The following is a 15198-nucleotide window of genomic DNA, read 5'->3' on the forward strand; positions in this document are numbered from 1 at the left end:
CTTATCACCACATTTCCTACCCTCTTCATCTACACCCCTACACCTTTGGCTCAATCAACTGCTGCAGCAACTCAGCCCGAAATCAGCAGCAGGCCAGATTAACTTTGTAAACTTTTTAAAATAAGTGTACATGTTGCTCTGCATGCATACATACATACATACATAAAGGCTGTACAGGTATGGCCCACAGTGTAGCCACAGGTAACAGGAAAGGGCACAAAGGAACTCAAGTCACCCAACCCCCAAAGGAAAAACAGAACAAAAACAAAAAATACTGTGTCCTGCCATTGTATGTAAACACACCTCTGATCAGATTATTTCTCTGCCATTGCATAATGTATGGAGAACTAGACTGGAAATTGCTGCAGTTTGAAACACCCCCATCGCCACAAGGCAAATGCAGACAAATGATGGTTTGCTTCATACAGTTGAGAAGGGAGCAGGATGGGAGAGATATCTTATCATTGTGGTTTTGTTTGTTTACTTATTACTAACATTCACTCGTTTAGTCACCTTGACCCTTTTTAGGAAAGATCAATCTTGGTCTTAAAAAACAGCAATTATTTTACTTAGCTGGTTTTGGAAGTTCAGAGTCCTGCCCCAGATGACTGTCTCATTTTCCTTCTTGATTCCTCTATATCACCATAATGAATGAGCCAGCTGTAGCAGCAGAGGCTACCTGAAGAAAAATGAGGGACTCATCTACTGCGGATGCTTCAGAGACCTAAATTCCAGAGACTAGTAAAAGGAATCTACTCATTTCATATTAGGTCTCTCCAGACCTCACAGTACAAAATAATTCCTCCACATAGTTTATGGCAGGGGTAGGCAACCTATGGCCTTTGGCATGCGAGCTGATTTTCAGTGGCACTCACATTGCCCAGGTCCTGGCCACCGGTCCGGGGGGCTCTGCATTTTAATTTAATTGTAAATGAAGCTGCTTAAACATTTTAAAAACCTTATTTACTTTACATACAACAATAGTTATATATTATAGACTTATAGAAAGAACCCTTCTAAAAACGTTAAAATGTATTACTGGCACGTGAAACCTTAAATTAGAGTGAATAAATGAAGACTTGGCACACCACTTCTGAAAGGTTGCCGACCCCGGTTTATGGTCTCACTGAAGTTTTCCAAAAGTGCCAATAAAATGTTTTCTAAGTGTAATGCGGCTTCTTTGCTTTCACTATATTATACTTAAAAGCATTAAAACTTTGAACACTGATATTTTAAAATTACATGTTGGTGTGTGGGAATATGCAGCCATATACTGTACAAGCCAAACCTCATGAGGGCAATAATAAATTGCTTCTCATACATTTGTTTGATTTGTATATGCTACATAATCTCCTGTGTATAGAGTAGGACATCAGACAAGGCTTCCACAGGATCTGCCTTTATTCATTAAGGCCCTGTCTACACTGGCAAGTTTCTGCGCAGTAAAGCAGATTTCTGTGCTGTAACGCCCAAGGTGTACACACTGCCAAGCCACTTAGTACGCAGAAACTGCGCAGTTGCAGCGCTCTTAACAAAAAACAACAACAACAACAAAAAAACACACCCCGAGAGACAGAGCTTTCTGCGCCAGGGCTACAGTGCTGTGGTGCCAGTGTAGACACTGTGGTCAATTACAGCACTGCAATTGGCCTCTGGGAGGTGTCCCATAATGCCTGTTCTCACCTCTCTGGTCATCGGTTTGAACTCTACTGCTCTGTCCTCAGGTGACCAATCGTCATCCCCACCCCGTAAATTCCTTTGGAATTTTGAAAGTCCCCTTCCTGTTTGCTCAGTAATGCATGCAGTGGTCTCAGCGCATCTTTTCAGGTGGCCATGCCTGCTCCACGCACCAGGCAATCCCCCTCTTGGAGCAGTCTGGACTAGCCAGCTTCCAGTGCAATCGCCACACACTTCTCCAACAACAGGGCAGCTCTCATTCTCATGTCCTTGCACCACAGGGCTGGAGCGAGCTCATCACACAGTCCCATGAATGTGGCTTTCCTCATCCGAAAGTTCTGCAGCCTCTGCTCGTCATCCCAGACATGCATCCTGATGTGATCCCACCACTCAGTGCTCGTTTCCCGAGCCCAAAAGCAGCATTCCACTGTGGTCAGCACCTCCGTGAATGCCACAGCAATCTCATTTTGTAGCTACTATGTGTGGTGAGATCAATGTCGCACTCCTCTTGCCTTGTAGTTTAAGGAATAACTCAACTGCCACTCATGATGTATTAGTCAGAGCAAGCCGCATACTGGTCAACAGTTCGGGATCTATTCCTGCAGCCCGAAGAGGCAGAGCACGCAGTACACAATCCATTGAAAGATGGTGCCAAATGCAGATGGAAGCACGGGGATTGCTGGGATGCAAAGCAATGCATCATGGGCTTTGTGACAGGACCCAGGATGCCCCATAACTCCCTTGATCTTCCTACAACTCTTAGCGGCAGAAGAGGAAGAAATGCTCTGTGGGATAGCTCCCCAGAGTGCACCGCTCCAAATACAGTTGCAAGTGCCGCAAATGTGAATACGCTATTGCGCAGGCAGCTGCCAGTATGAACACACAACACCGGTTTCCCTTCAGCGCTGTCTGAGCGGTGCTCTAACTCCCAGTGCTGAAACTCTGCCAGTGTAGACATACTCTAAGTAATACTGTTTAAACAGGTGGCTTTGAAATAAGTGAATTTTTATCATGGTTTTCTTTCCCCCTTAAGGGTTGCAGACTCACTTTCTCCTTTTACTTTACATCTCCATGTATCCCCCTCACTAGGAGCTTTTCCGAACCTTTAAAGTTACTCTAAAACACACACAAAAAGTCATTTACATTGTATATGAATTCCAAATTCCTCCCACTTTTAGCATGCATTATCTGTTCACCTCCACTATCTTTGCCTTAAAAACTGGGAGGATGGGAGAGGAACTATAATTAATTTATGACAGATCTCCCAAAGGAAGACTTTGCAATTATTTCATGAGAGTAATGATAGATGAACTGGTAAAAACCACAACTCAACTTGCATTAAGGCAGTGGCTCTCAAACTTTTGTACTGGTTACCCATTTCACATAGCAAGCCTCTGAGTGCGACCCCCCCCCCTTATAAATTAAAAACACTTTTAAATATATTTAATACCATTATAAATGCAGGAGGCAAAGCGGGGTTTGGAGTGGAGGCTGACAGCTCATGACCCCCCATGTAATAACCTCACGAACCCCTGCATTAAGGAATACCTGAAAAAAAATCCTTGTACACTCCGATAGAATTATTTTTCCTAAATGAATGTAGGGTTTGGGGAAGATACCAGATCAAGAGCACAACTGAATTAAATCCTCCTCCCATAAAGTCAGAAACAGCACAGACAAGGAAAGTGCAAGATTCCTCACATTGCTACACCCTGGTAAGAGGGGAAGATCACAGTCCCTGCCCATCCATTCCTTGGTCTCTCTTTCCAAACTACTAACAATGGTGCTAATTGTCACTGATATCCACAAGAAGCTGGGATAACACCAAATCATAACAGAGGTTTGGCTGTCTTTGTGGAATATTCATTATGCAAGATACAAATGTGTGATATATATCACACAATGAAGTACAATGACAGATATGGTCAGATGCAGAGTGAAAATAGTTTCCAAACAATCTGGGCAAGATTTACCTAAAATCTTACGGACTGGAGCCTTTCAGTCATTACCAACTGCCTACTATTACTTGGCCCTTACTTTTCATTTTTGGAAAGTGTCTGAACACCAAAGAAATAGCAAATACAAAGAATCAGTCAGTAACATTAAAACAATACTAAATTATTCAAAGTCATAATTGGCCTTCTCCTGCTACTGCAGTTTTCCCCACAGTATAACAGCATGAATTAATGTCAGGATTATAATGTTATTTGGACTTTTATTTTAATTTTATTTTAAACAGGAAGGATTTCACATGACAGTTGCTTTTGAGATAAAGACAAAAATGCATCCAAAAAACGTATAGCTGCTTCCCTCCCCCCTTGCTTCTTCCCTCCCGCCTTGCACAGACTTACAACTTAAACAAAAACTGCTAAACTTGTTTTATTCAAATCTTATTTTTACCTACCTTTCCCCTCCCTCAAACATCACTGATGTAGAGAAAGGACTTTCTTTTGCATTAGCTGAAACTGAGGGCAAGTTAATTAAGTTATAAACTCAAATGAAATTTATCAAGGCCATGGCAACACTTCCATGAATTTAAGCGTGCAAGATGTATTACTATATTGTTGGTAAAATGAATGGATTAGTTCTCAGGATGGGAAACTCTTCCAGAAACATCTTGTCTACAACATAAAAGGGTTATTTATTGCAAGTCAATGAAGCCAAGAGACAACATGAAAGACAAGTTAAAAAAAAAAAGCATCAAAACAAAGAGAGGGAGCTCAGAGAGGGAGCTCATGGCACTTTTCCATTTGTCTGCTATGCTATATTGCTTTTCCCCCTTCCCCTGACACAGAGTAAGTTACCAGCCACCCATACTTCACACAGCTTCAGTGCTTTCTTGCTCTCTTTCCCCTCCTCCCAAAATGTCCACAGTACACATGGTTTTGATTATACAGTGTATTATACACATAGGTCACGTTAGAATCTGTTCTAACTACAGCATCTTCACGTTTGTGGGAAACGAACTTGCAATCACAGTATTGAGTGAGGTTATAAGAATTCTTCTGGAAGCAAACAAGCCCTAGGGAACGAGTGACATTCTGAACATCCGGCTTCAGCCTGGGGGGATGCGGGGGGGAGAGCAACAACAAAGCGGGGTGGGGGGAAGGAATGGAAGAGGGAGGCGTCTTACAGAGACTGACAATTGCCCCATTTCTGTTGGGAACAAGTCAAATAAACAGCAACACTTTTTGTTTGTTTGTTTAAGACGACCTTCCAGGGACCTGATGATCTGAACAGGACTATTTCAGTCATCTTCCTTGTCGCCTTACATGAAACTTTTCAAAAACGGATTTCTTTTCTTCAGACACAAGCAAATGAATCATAGTCTAATACTGCCCCTTCAGCCACTACCCATACTGAATATAAAATATCAGTGATTTATCTGTTCACATCCTCAAAGTTCCAAAAACCAGAAAAGCTACCGAGCTGCCATGTCACTGGATAATTAGCAAACAGTACAACGGAAAAGAAATACAATACAGCACATATAAATGGGAGGGGCGGGACACGCATTTCATGAGTTGGACTGGCTAGCAGGGCTTTACAGCCAGGGAAGAAGACAGCGGGGGGGAGTGGAAGAAATGGACTCCACCTTCACCTTCCAACTCATCATCCCCCTTCCTACCAGCCTCAAGCAGTATTATTTGGACATTCAGTTGCACAGTATCTCTCAAACACTCTCATGCTTCCCCGTGGACCCTTCTTAACGTGTTGGATCTATATTCCTTCTTAACTTGTTGGATCTATATGGTTGCTTCACTCTGCTATTTATACAGTACTGTGTATAGATACGTACACACACCATATACATCCACTGTTCGTAAGCACTTAAGCAGCACACAAACACACACCTATGCATACACACACAGAGACATAGCGTACACACCTACACGGCTGAAGTGCCTCCGACAAATCTCTCCCCTTGGTAAGGGGCCCCAATCGGTCTCCGCCGGTACAAGTAGTACGGCCGAGGCTTACCCCGTTAGAGAACACTGAGGACAGACGGGCCACCCACGCAATGCCCACGTAGAGCACACCTGCTTGTGACAGGTACAATGCCGCGGCTCACGCGTGCAGCCCAGCCCCAGCACCGCCCTGGGGCGCCCGCGGTGCACACGGAGTCCAGCCCAGACCCACAGCCCCTGAGCCCCCCGTACCTTTTGCTCAGAGGCCGAACCCGGACGGCCACCTTGACATTCGCCATGTCCCGCCTCAGCCCCGAGGGGGAGACACCGCCGCCGCCGCCCGCGCCCCGGGTCACATCGCTGCCCGCGGCCAGCCGGCCACCCCGCGCTCTCGCTGCTCCTTGGCTACCGGGGCTCCCCGCTGTCCCCAGAGCCATAGGATTGGCGGGCGCGGTCCCGCCGCCCAGCGCAGCCCCCGCGCGGGAGGGACCTTGCGCGTCCCGCCCCGGGGCAGGAGATGGGGCGGGGCGAGCTCGGCTTCCCCTGCCCTGAGCTGGACAAGGCTGGGGCGTTGTGTGGCCGCTGTTGAGAGCGATGGGAAAACAAGGGCAGCTGGGCTGGTCCCCTCCGTCACTGGCTAGCGCAGCCCCGCCCATGGTTCTTGCCGAGGTCGGAGCGGGGATTCCCCGGGGCCCACTGCACAGGACTGCATGAACCGTGCCGCTGCGTGTGGGTATAAAATAAACCAGGCGCTGCGGCTCGACGGCGTGGGGGGGGGGAGGTGGGCCAGGCCTCGCTGGCAAGTGCCTTTCCACCGCAGGGGCTACGGCTTTCGTTTTCAGGCAGGTCTTTTATGACCCTGCTGTTCTGGCTGGCGACCTGTACCTGCTGTGGCAGTGATCACGCTGCGTGTGAGAACAGGTCCGCTTATGTATTGTGAGGGGTGAATCGTGGACAGGACACCAAGGCTGCTAGCACCTGTACACATTTCGGATTGCTACAGACCTCCCTGCTACCATAGGCAATTGTATGCAGAGCGGGCACCAGACATAAGCAGATTAAGTACTGTAATTGCTTAGGCCCTGAACAGCTCAAGGGGGTCCGGTATTAGCATGTGTTGGGGGTGGGACAGAATAGTCGTGTTTAGGGCCCCCAGTGAGCTAGCACTAGCACTGATTGTATGTCTGCCTCTCCCAGCAACAGTTTGTAACAGGCAGCTACTGCTGCATAACAATTCGAAGTGTGGTGATCAGACAAGTGACACTATAACAATGGCATCTGAGTATTCCATAATTATTCTTCATTGACCTCCACATATCATTTGTTCCATATTCCCCTAACAACCCCCCCCTCCAACTGCCTTCTCCCTTAACTTTTCCACCTACAATTGGCGGGGTGTTAATGGGCCACTTCACTTTGAATGGTCCCTTGAAATATGTGTTAACTATTTTGCTAAACAATCTGTTCCACCTTGAGTTTACCTGTGATGCTCTGAATATGTTTCCCAGATAGACCTGAAAGAAGAGCTCTGTAGGCTGGAAAGCTTTGTCTTTCACCAACAGATGTTGGTCCAATAAAAGAGATTACCTCACCTACCTTTGTCTCTCTATTGGTTCCATTTAGAAATTAAAAATACCAACCTAATCCTTTCAGAGTAGCAGCCGTGTTAGTCTGTATCCGCAAAAAGAAGAACAGGAGGACTTGTGGCACCTTAGAGACTAATAAATTTGTTAGTCTCTAAGGTGCCACAAGTCCTCCTGTTCTTCTTTCAACCTAATCCTGTATCTGCCTGTGCATTTATAAGAGAAACGCGTAATATTTTTAATGGACTAAATGCTGTTGGTCAGGGGGACAGCTTTTGAGTTTATACAGAGGGTATGTCTACACTGCAAAGTTGTCGAGGCTGGAAGTATTTTGTCTGCAAAAGTGCCAACAAAGTACCAACAGAGTGTTTACACATGCTGACTTTTAAAGCTGCATGGTGTAGACAACCCCAGAGCTCGTCTTCAGGTCATGTATAAGGCTATTATAAGGGACTGTGAACAAGATGCCATGTTCACAGTCCCTTTTCTAGCAGTTACATTTTAAAAAGTCCTCAACACTGGGATTAAATAACGAAAGTCAGGGGGAGCCAAGTTATGGTCCTCAGAGCATTCATTGCATTTATTTAATTCTTTAGGATAGGATTCTTAAAGGAACTTAATTGAGTTAAGTATCCAACTCCTTTTATTTTTATTATTTGTATTACCATAGTAATGAGGTATCCTAATCATGGATCAGGACCCATGGTGCTAGTTACTGTACAAACACAAAACAAAAAGTCTGTCCCAGCCCCAAGTAGTTTACAATCTAAGCATACAAGAGACAGGGGTCAGCATGATTGCCAGTGGCCTCAGCACACCAGTAGCCTAACTGTTGTCAAGTTTTTTTGTAGGCATGACTGCAAGGGAGAGTGGAATTTACTTGGGCATCTAACTTCTTTAAAAATCCTAGCCTTGATACATGCATCAATTATTGTGGGGAATATAACTTTGCAATTCTATGTGAGATTTCAGCCTCAACCAAAGTATTCCATTAATGTAAATTTCGTCATTTTAGGTTTTCTTTTAACCCCAGCTGAAATCAGGAAGAAAATGTCCTAGGTCATCACAATTACCTGCATTATTATGGGGATATAGAGCATCTGTCATTGGTCACTTTTTGAGATAGGATTCAGGAGTAGCTAGACCATTAGTCTATTCTGGTATGGCAATTCCTCTTTATACAATCTGTCTAAGGAGTCAGTAATTCTCTTAATTCTCATGTTCTATGCTCAAATTATTAGATCACAGCTAGAACTAGTTGAGTACTGCAAAACTGTTCTCAAATTCCAAAGTACTGTTTAATTCAGGCATGTTCAAACATTTGATTAATGCTGAGAATTGAGAATGCTTGGAGATGGCTAATATTAATACTCCTGTTCAGATGTGAACCAGTGTATTACTGCACTAACCAGAACATTTTGGAGCTAGCTGTTTGTCATTCTGTTTTAAATTTCTGCCATCTAGTCATGGATCAATACATACAATGTAGCTGGGTGACAACTCACACCACATGAATAGGGAATAGTTTAAATTAATAAAAGGTTTCAGAGTAGCAGCCGTGTTAGTCTGTATCCGCAAAAAGAAGAACAGGAGGACTTGTGGCACCTTAGAGACTAACAAATTTATTAGAGCATAAGCTTTCGTGGACTACAGCCCACTTCTATATGCATCCGAAGAAGTGGGCTGTAGTCCACGAAAGCTTATGCTCTAATAAATTTGTTAGTCTCTAAGGTGCCACAAGTCCTCCTGTTCTTCTTTTTTAAATTAATACTTTATGAATAACCTATAGGTTGAACACTGGTGAATACTTACAAGTAATTAATACATTAGCAGAAATTATCTTCTGTTTGCAACCAATTTGAAAATTTATTAACCAATAATTTGAACAATTCTAATTATAGCTGCCCTTCCTGCCAAAATCACATTTACAGTACACTGGTACTATCTATGAATAACAGCTACATAGACACTTCAGGATTTTAACCATTTTATTCTGTGGTGGACCAGCTATAACAAGCAACTTCCTTAGATTTGGATCTGAACACATTCACTATTATTCACCTATGGACCACCTGACTTCTCAATTTTTTCTAGTTTTATTTTTAAATTGTATAAATGTTTCCATGTAGTTTGTGTATTTCTGCAGGATACAATATATTTACTGGCAGTTAACAGCTCTGGAAGAATGAAATATCTGTGGTCTTGAGCCACCTAGTGGCTGACTTTCAAGAAATTAAGGGGTTTGATTTAATAATTCATGCAGTTTGTTTAAAACAAATAAAATAATAATAATAATAAAACAAGCACAAACAAGCTGAATGAAAGAAAGAATCTGATTTGCCATCAAGGATTCTGAGCCTCATGTGACAGAGTGGGATAGGTCTGTATTTAATTATTAACTCCAGTTTGTACTATGTGTTGAACACAAGCCCTCAGTCAACCTATTGTACTGCATACCAGACAGCTCTGTTGCCCAGGAAACGTGCTTGACCTCACTGAAGGACTATCACTGAGATGCCATCAAGACAGCAATCTGGAGCCATCAACTTTGACTGCCTCTCAACCGCTGGCCTACTTCTGCCAAACAACAATTTTCTACATCGGGACCCCATAGATGGGGAAAACATGGCAATATTGGAAGAGGGGGTGGGGGGAGGCTGGAGCTTCTCATCTAAGCACATGACACAAAGGAGACACCCTATTTAAGAGCAGGGCTCTGCTTTATGCAGGAGTATCTGACCATCACCAAAAGAAGGACTTTCAGGAGAAGGGGGGACTCTGCCCAGGCTCAAATGGTAACAAACTTCAAACTCACAGAAGGGGTGAGATCAGACATGGGGAGGATGCATCTCAAGACATTTCTTGTTTTCAAAGAGCTGTGACTCAAGTGCTTTAAGAGTATTGTTACTGTGACTAAGGCCTGGTCTACACTACGGGTTTAGGTCGACTTTAGCAGCGTTAAACCGAATTAAGCCTGGACACGTCCACACAACGAGGCCCTTTCTTTCGACTTAAAGGGCCCTTTAAACCGGTTTCTTTACACCACCTCCGACGAGGGGATTAGCGATAAAACCGGCCTTTGCGGGTCGGAATTGGGGTAGTGTGGACGGAATTCGATGTTATTGGCCTCCGGGAGCTATCCCACAGTGCTTCATTGTGACCGCTCTGGACAGCGCTCTCAACTCAGATGCACTGACCAGGTAGACAGGAAAAGACCCGCGAAGGTTTGAATTTCATTTCCTGTTTGCCCAGCGTGGAGAGCACAGGTGACCACGCAGAGCTCATCAGCACAGGTAACCGTCATGGAGTCCTCCCAGGATCGCAAAAGAGCTCCAGCATGGACCGAACGGGAGGTACGAGATCTGCTCGCCATATGGGGAGATGAAGCAGTGATAGCTGAACTCCGTAGCAGTAAAAGAAATGGAAAAGTATTAGAAAAGATCTCCAAGGCCATGAAGGACCGAGGCCATAACAGGGACACACAGCAGTGCCGCGTGAAAATTAAGGAGCTACGGCAAGCCTACCACAAAGCCAGAGAAGCAAACGGAAGGTCCGGAGCAGAGCCGCAAACTTGCCGCTACTACGCGGAGCTGCATGCGATCCTAGGGGGTGCAGCCACCACTACCCCAACCGTGTGCTATGACTCTCTCACTGGAGAAACACACAGGGAAGACGGTTCGGGGAACGAGGAAGATGACGATGGAGGTACTGTAGGTAGCTCTCAGCAGCAAGGAAGCGGAGAAACCGTTTTCCCCAACAGCCAGGATATGTTTGTGACCCTGGACCTGGAACCAGTAACCCCCGAACTCACCCAAGACCCTCAGGGCACACAGGAGACCTCTGGTGAGTGTAACTTTGTAAATATTTGTAAACATTACAAAAAAAAAGCAAGCAAGTCTGTTAACGTGTATGGGGATGGAGCGGAAATCCTCCAGGGACATCTCCAGAAAGCTCTCCTGGTTGAAATGGGGTGATTTTATTAAGGGGGACATTCAGAGGCGCCCGTTCCTGCTATTCTGACCAGAAATGTTCCCCGCTGTTAACCACGCGGTGGGGGGGAGGGGTGAAGTGATCATCCCAGAGAATCGTGTGTGTGTGTGTGTGGGGGGGCTTTACTTGTGTTTGTGCCGCATGTTAACCGGGAAACCGCAGCCCCCTCCTTTTACATTGAAACCCCATTTTAAATGGACAACCCAATTCATCCTTGCTATGGGAAATGCGCTGCTGTTTGCAACCTTTCCCGCATGCTAAGAAGGTTAAAATAGCCAAAACACTGTGGCTTACGATGGCTGCCTGCAAGCCGAAATATGCGACCTTGTAATGAAAGAGTGTACCCATTGTTCCCAAAAATGTGTCTTTTTTAACCACCTCTCCCTTCTCCTCCACCAGCTGCAAATGTTTCTCCTTCGCAGAGGCTCGTGAACATTAGAAAGAGAAAATGTAAGACGAGGGACGAGATGTTCACGGAGCTGCAGATGTCCTCCCACGCTGATAGAGCACAGCAGAATGCGTGGAGGCAGTCAATGTCGGAGATGAGAAAAGCCCAACATGAACGAGAGGAGAGGTGGCGGGCTGAAGACGATAGGTGGCGTCAGCTGGCAGACAGACGGCAAGAGGCAATGCTCCGTCTGCTGGAGCATCAAAGTGATATGCTCGAGCGTATGGTTGAGTTGCAGGAAAGGCAGCAGGAGCAGAGACCGCCGCTACAGCCCCTGTGTAACCAACAGCCCTCCTCCCCAAGTTCCATAGCCTCCTCACCCAGACGCCCAAGAACACGGTGGGGGGGCCTCCGTCCACCCAGTCACTCCACCCCAGATGATCGCCCAAGCATCAGAAGGCTGGGCTTCAATAAGAGTTAAAGTTTTAAAATGCAGTATGTCCTTTTCCATCCCTCCTCCCCCACCCATCCCAGCTACCTTGGCAATTATCCCCCTACCTCTGTAAGGAACTAATAAAGAATGCATGAATGTGAAAAAACAATGACTTTATTGCCTCTGCAAGCGGGAGGGGAGGGGAGGGTGGGGTGGGGTGGTTGGTTTACAGGGAAGTAGAGTAAACCGGGTCGGGGGGGGGGGGGGTTGGAGGGTTCATCAAGGAGAAACAAACAGAAGTTTCACACAGTAGCCTGGCCAGTCACAAAACTCGTTTTCAAAGCTTCTCTGATGCGCACCGCGCCCTGCTGTGCTCCTCTAACCGCCCTGGTGTCTGGCTGCGCGTAATCAGCAGCCAGGCGAGTTGCCTCAACCTCCCACCCCGCCATAAAGGTCTCCCCCTTACTCTCACAGATATTGTGGAGCGCACAGCAAGCAGCAATAACAATGGGGATATTCTTTTCGCTGAGGTCTGAGCGAGTCAGTAAACTGCGCCAGCGCGCTTTTAAACGTCCAAATGCACATTCCACCACCATTCGGCACTTGCTCAGCCTGTAGTTGAACAGGTCCTGACTCCTGTCCAGGCTGCCTGTGTACGGCTTCATGAGCCATGGCATTAAGGGGTAGGCTGGGTCCCCAAGGATCACGATAGGCATTTCAACATCCCCAATGGTCACTTTCTGGTCCGGGAAGAAAGTCCCTTCCTCCAGCTTTCGAAACAGAGCAGAGTTCCTGAAGACGCGAGCATCATGTACCTTTCCCGGCCATCCCACGTTGATGTTGGTGAAACGTCCCTTGTGATCCACCAGGGCTTGCAGCAGCATTGAAAAGTACCCCTTGCGGTTTACGTAGTCGGTGGCTTGGTGCTCCGGTGACAAGATAGGGATATGGGTTCCGTCTATGGCCCCGCCACAGTTTGGGAATCCCATTTCAGCAAAACCATCCACTATTGACTGCACGTTGCCCAGAGTCACTACCCTTGCTATCACCAGGTCTTTCATTGCCCTGGCAAATTGGATCACAGCAGCCCCCACAGTAGATTTGCCCACTCCAAATTGATTCCCGACTGACCGGTAGCTGTCTGGCGTTGCAAGCTTCCACAGGGCTATCGCCACACGCTTCTCAACTGTGAGGGCTGCTCTCATCTTGGTATTCTGGCGTTTCAGGGCAGGGGAAAGCAAGTCACAAAGTTCCATGAAAGTGCCCTTACGCATGCGAAAGTTTCGCAGCCACTGGGAATCGTCCCATACCTGCAGCACGATGCGGTCCCACCAGTCTGTGCTTGTTTCCCGGGCCCAGAATCGGCGTTCCACGGTATCAACCTGCCCCAGTAACACCATGATTTCCACATTGCTGGGGCCTGTGCCTTGTGAGAGGTCTATGGCCATGTCAATTTCCTCATCACTCTCGTCGCCGCGCTGCAATCGCCTCCTCGCCTGGTCCGGGTTTCGCCTTGGCATGTCCTGGCTCTGCATATACTCCAGGACAATGCGCGTGGTGTTCATAGTGCTCATAATTGCCGCGGTGATCTGAGCGGGCTCCATGATCCCAGTGCTAGCTATGGCGCCTGGTCAGAAAAAAGGCGCGAAAGTAGTATCTGATGGACCAGGAGAAGGAGGGCGGGAGGGAGGGAGGGAGGGCCGAGTGACGACATGGCGTACAGGTACAGGAACAGGGAGAAACACAAACAACTGTCACACAGAATGGTGCCCCCAAAGATTAAACTGGAAACCCTGGGCTTAGCAGGCCGTTGATTTCACGGAGGAAGGGGAAGCAAATGAACACAGAACAAATCTATTTTTTACATCTTAAGGTGGCAGCCGACGGTGCAGCATGAGTGACAGCCATACCCATACCAGTATGACGATGACGGATACCAATCATAAAATACCATCATCTGCCAAAAGGCAAGGGGCTGCTGCTGTGTAGCAATGCAGCCCCACGTCTGCCAGCCCCACGTCCGCCAGCACCCAGCATCGCCCTCGGCCTCTTCTGGGTGCTTAGCAGACAATACTGGGCAATTGGCAGAAAATAGTATATTATGACTGGTAACCGTCATCATCAAAACAGTAGCATGTCTGCCCAGGTGGCCATGATTGACAGCCATACCAGTATGACGACGATGGGTACCAGTCATAATATGCCATCGCCTGGAAGGGGCTGGTGCAATGCAGCACTACGGCTGCCAGCCCCACGGCTATTACTCATGCTACACTGTCTACCGCCAAAAGGCAGTTAGCAGTTGCTGCTGTGTAGCAATGCAGTCCCACGTCTGCCGGCACCCAGAGGACATATGGTGACGGTGAGCTCAGCTGAGCTGAGCGGGCTCCATGCTTGCCGTGGTATGTTGTCTGCACAGGTAACCCAGGTAAATAGGCACGAATCTATTGTCTGCCGTTGCTGTGACGAGGGGGGAGGGGCCTGACGACATGTACCCAGAACCGCCCGCGACACTGTTTTGCATCATCCGGGCATTGGGATCTCAACCCAGAATTCAAAGAAAAGGCGCGAACCGCTTCTCGGCTCGAGCTGTGGCGCAAACGTAGTATCTGACGGCCTAGGGGAAGGAGGGAGGGGGGCCGAGTGACGACATGGCGTACAGGCACAGGGAATTAAAATAAAGAACGGTGGCTGTGCATCAGGGAGAAACACAAACAACTGTCACACAGAATGGTCCCCCCCAAAGATTAAACTGAAAACCCTGGGTTTAGCAGGCCGTTGATTTGACGGAGGGAGGGGGAAGCAAATGAATACAGAGAAAATCTATTTTTTTACATCTTAAGACGACGGTGCAGCGTGACTGATAGCCCTCGGCATCTTTCTGGGTGCTTGGCAGCAAATACGGGGCGGTGTATGACGATGGTCTTCAGGCCTATTGCACAATCGGCTGCTCGGGGAAGACTCTGCTAACGTGCGATGACCCGACTTGTAATAGACCGGCTAACAGTCATAATACACCATTTACTGCCAAAAGGCAAGCCCCACGGCTGCCAGCACCCAGATCGCCGATGAAGGCTACCAGTCTACTGCACCGTCTACCGCCAAAAGGCAGTTAGCAGCTGCTGCTGTGTAGCAATGCAGTCCCACGTCTGCCGGCACCAAGAGGACATATGGTGACGGTGAGCTCAGCTGTGCTGAGCGGGCTCCATGTTGTCTGCA

General features: G+C 47.1%; 2 protein-coding genes across 15 annotated transcripts in view; one reads left to right on the forward strand and one right to left on the reverse strand.

Moving 5' to 3' along the window:
- Window positions 1-6350, reverse strand: part of STARD9 (StAR related lipid transfer domain containing 9) — a 177332-nt gene extending 170982 nt beyond the window's left edge. For 4 of the 14 annotated variants that reach the window (XM_065595316.1, XM_005284626.5, XM_005284627.5 and 1 more), the window contains exon 1: window positions 5838-6349. In XM_065595316.1, coding sequence (XP_065451388.1) covers window positions 5838-6241 — 404 coding nt within the window. In that variant the 5' untranslated portion in view covers window positions 6242-6349. Of the gene's footprint in view, window positions 1-5837 lie in introns of all 14 variants that reach the window. The other 10 variants (XR_255033.5, XM_042849426.2, XM_065595317.1 and 7 more) reach the window with 4 other exon arrangements.
- Window positions 6351-10223: 3873 nt separating this feature from the next.
- LOC135983426 (uncharacterized) lies at window positions 10224-12145 on the forward strand. The gene is made up of 2 exons (XM_065595352.1): window positions 10224-11011; window positions 11558-12145. Exons 1-2 carry the CDS (start codon window positions 10471-10473, stop codon window positions 12025-12027), a joined length of 1011 nt encoding a protein of 336 aa, XP_065451424.1. The 5' UTR covers window positions 10224-10470; the 3' UTR covers window positions 12028-12145.
- Window positions 12146-15198: the final 3053 nt, after the last annotated feature.

This window comes from Chrysemys picta, chromosome 4, assembly GCF_011386835.1.
Source record: "Chrysemys picta bellii isolate R12L10 chromosome 4, ASM1138683v2, whole genome shotgun sequence".
Taxonomy (NCBI): domain Eukaryota; kingdom Metazoa; phylum Chordata; order Testudines; family Emydidae; genus Chrysemys; species Chrysemys picta.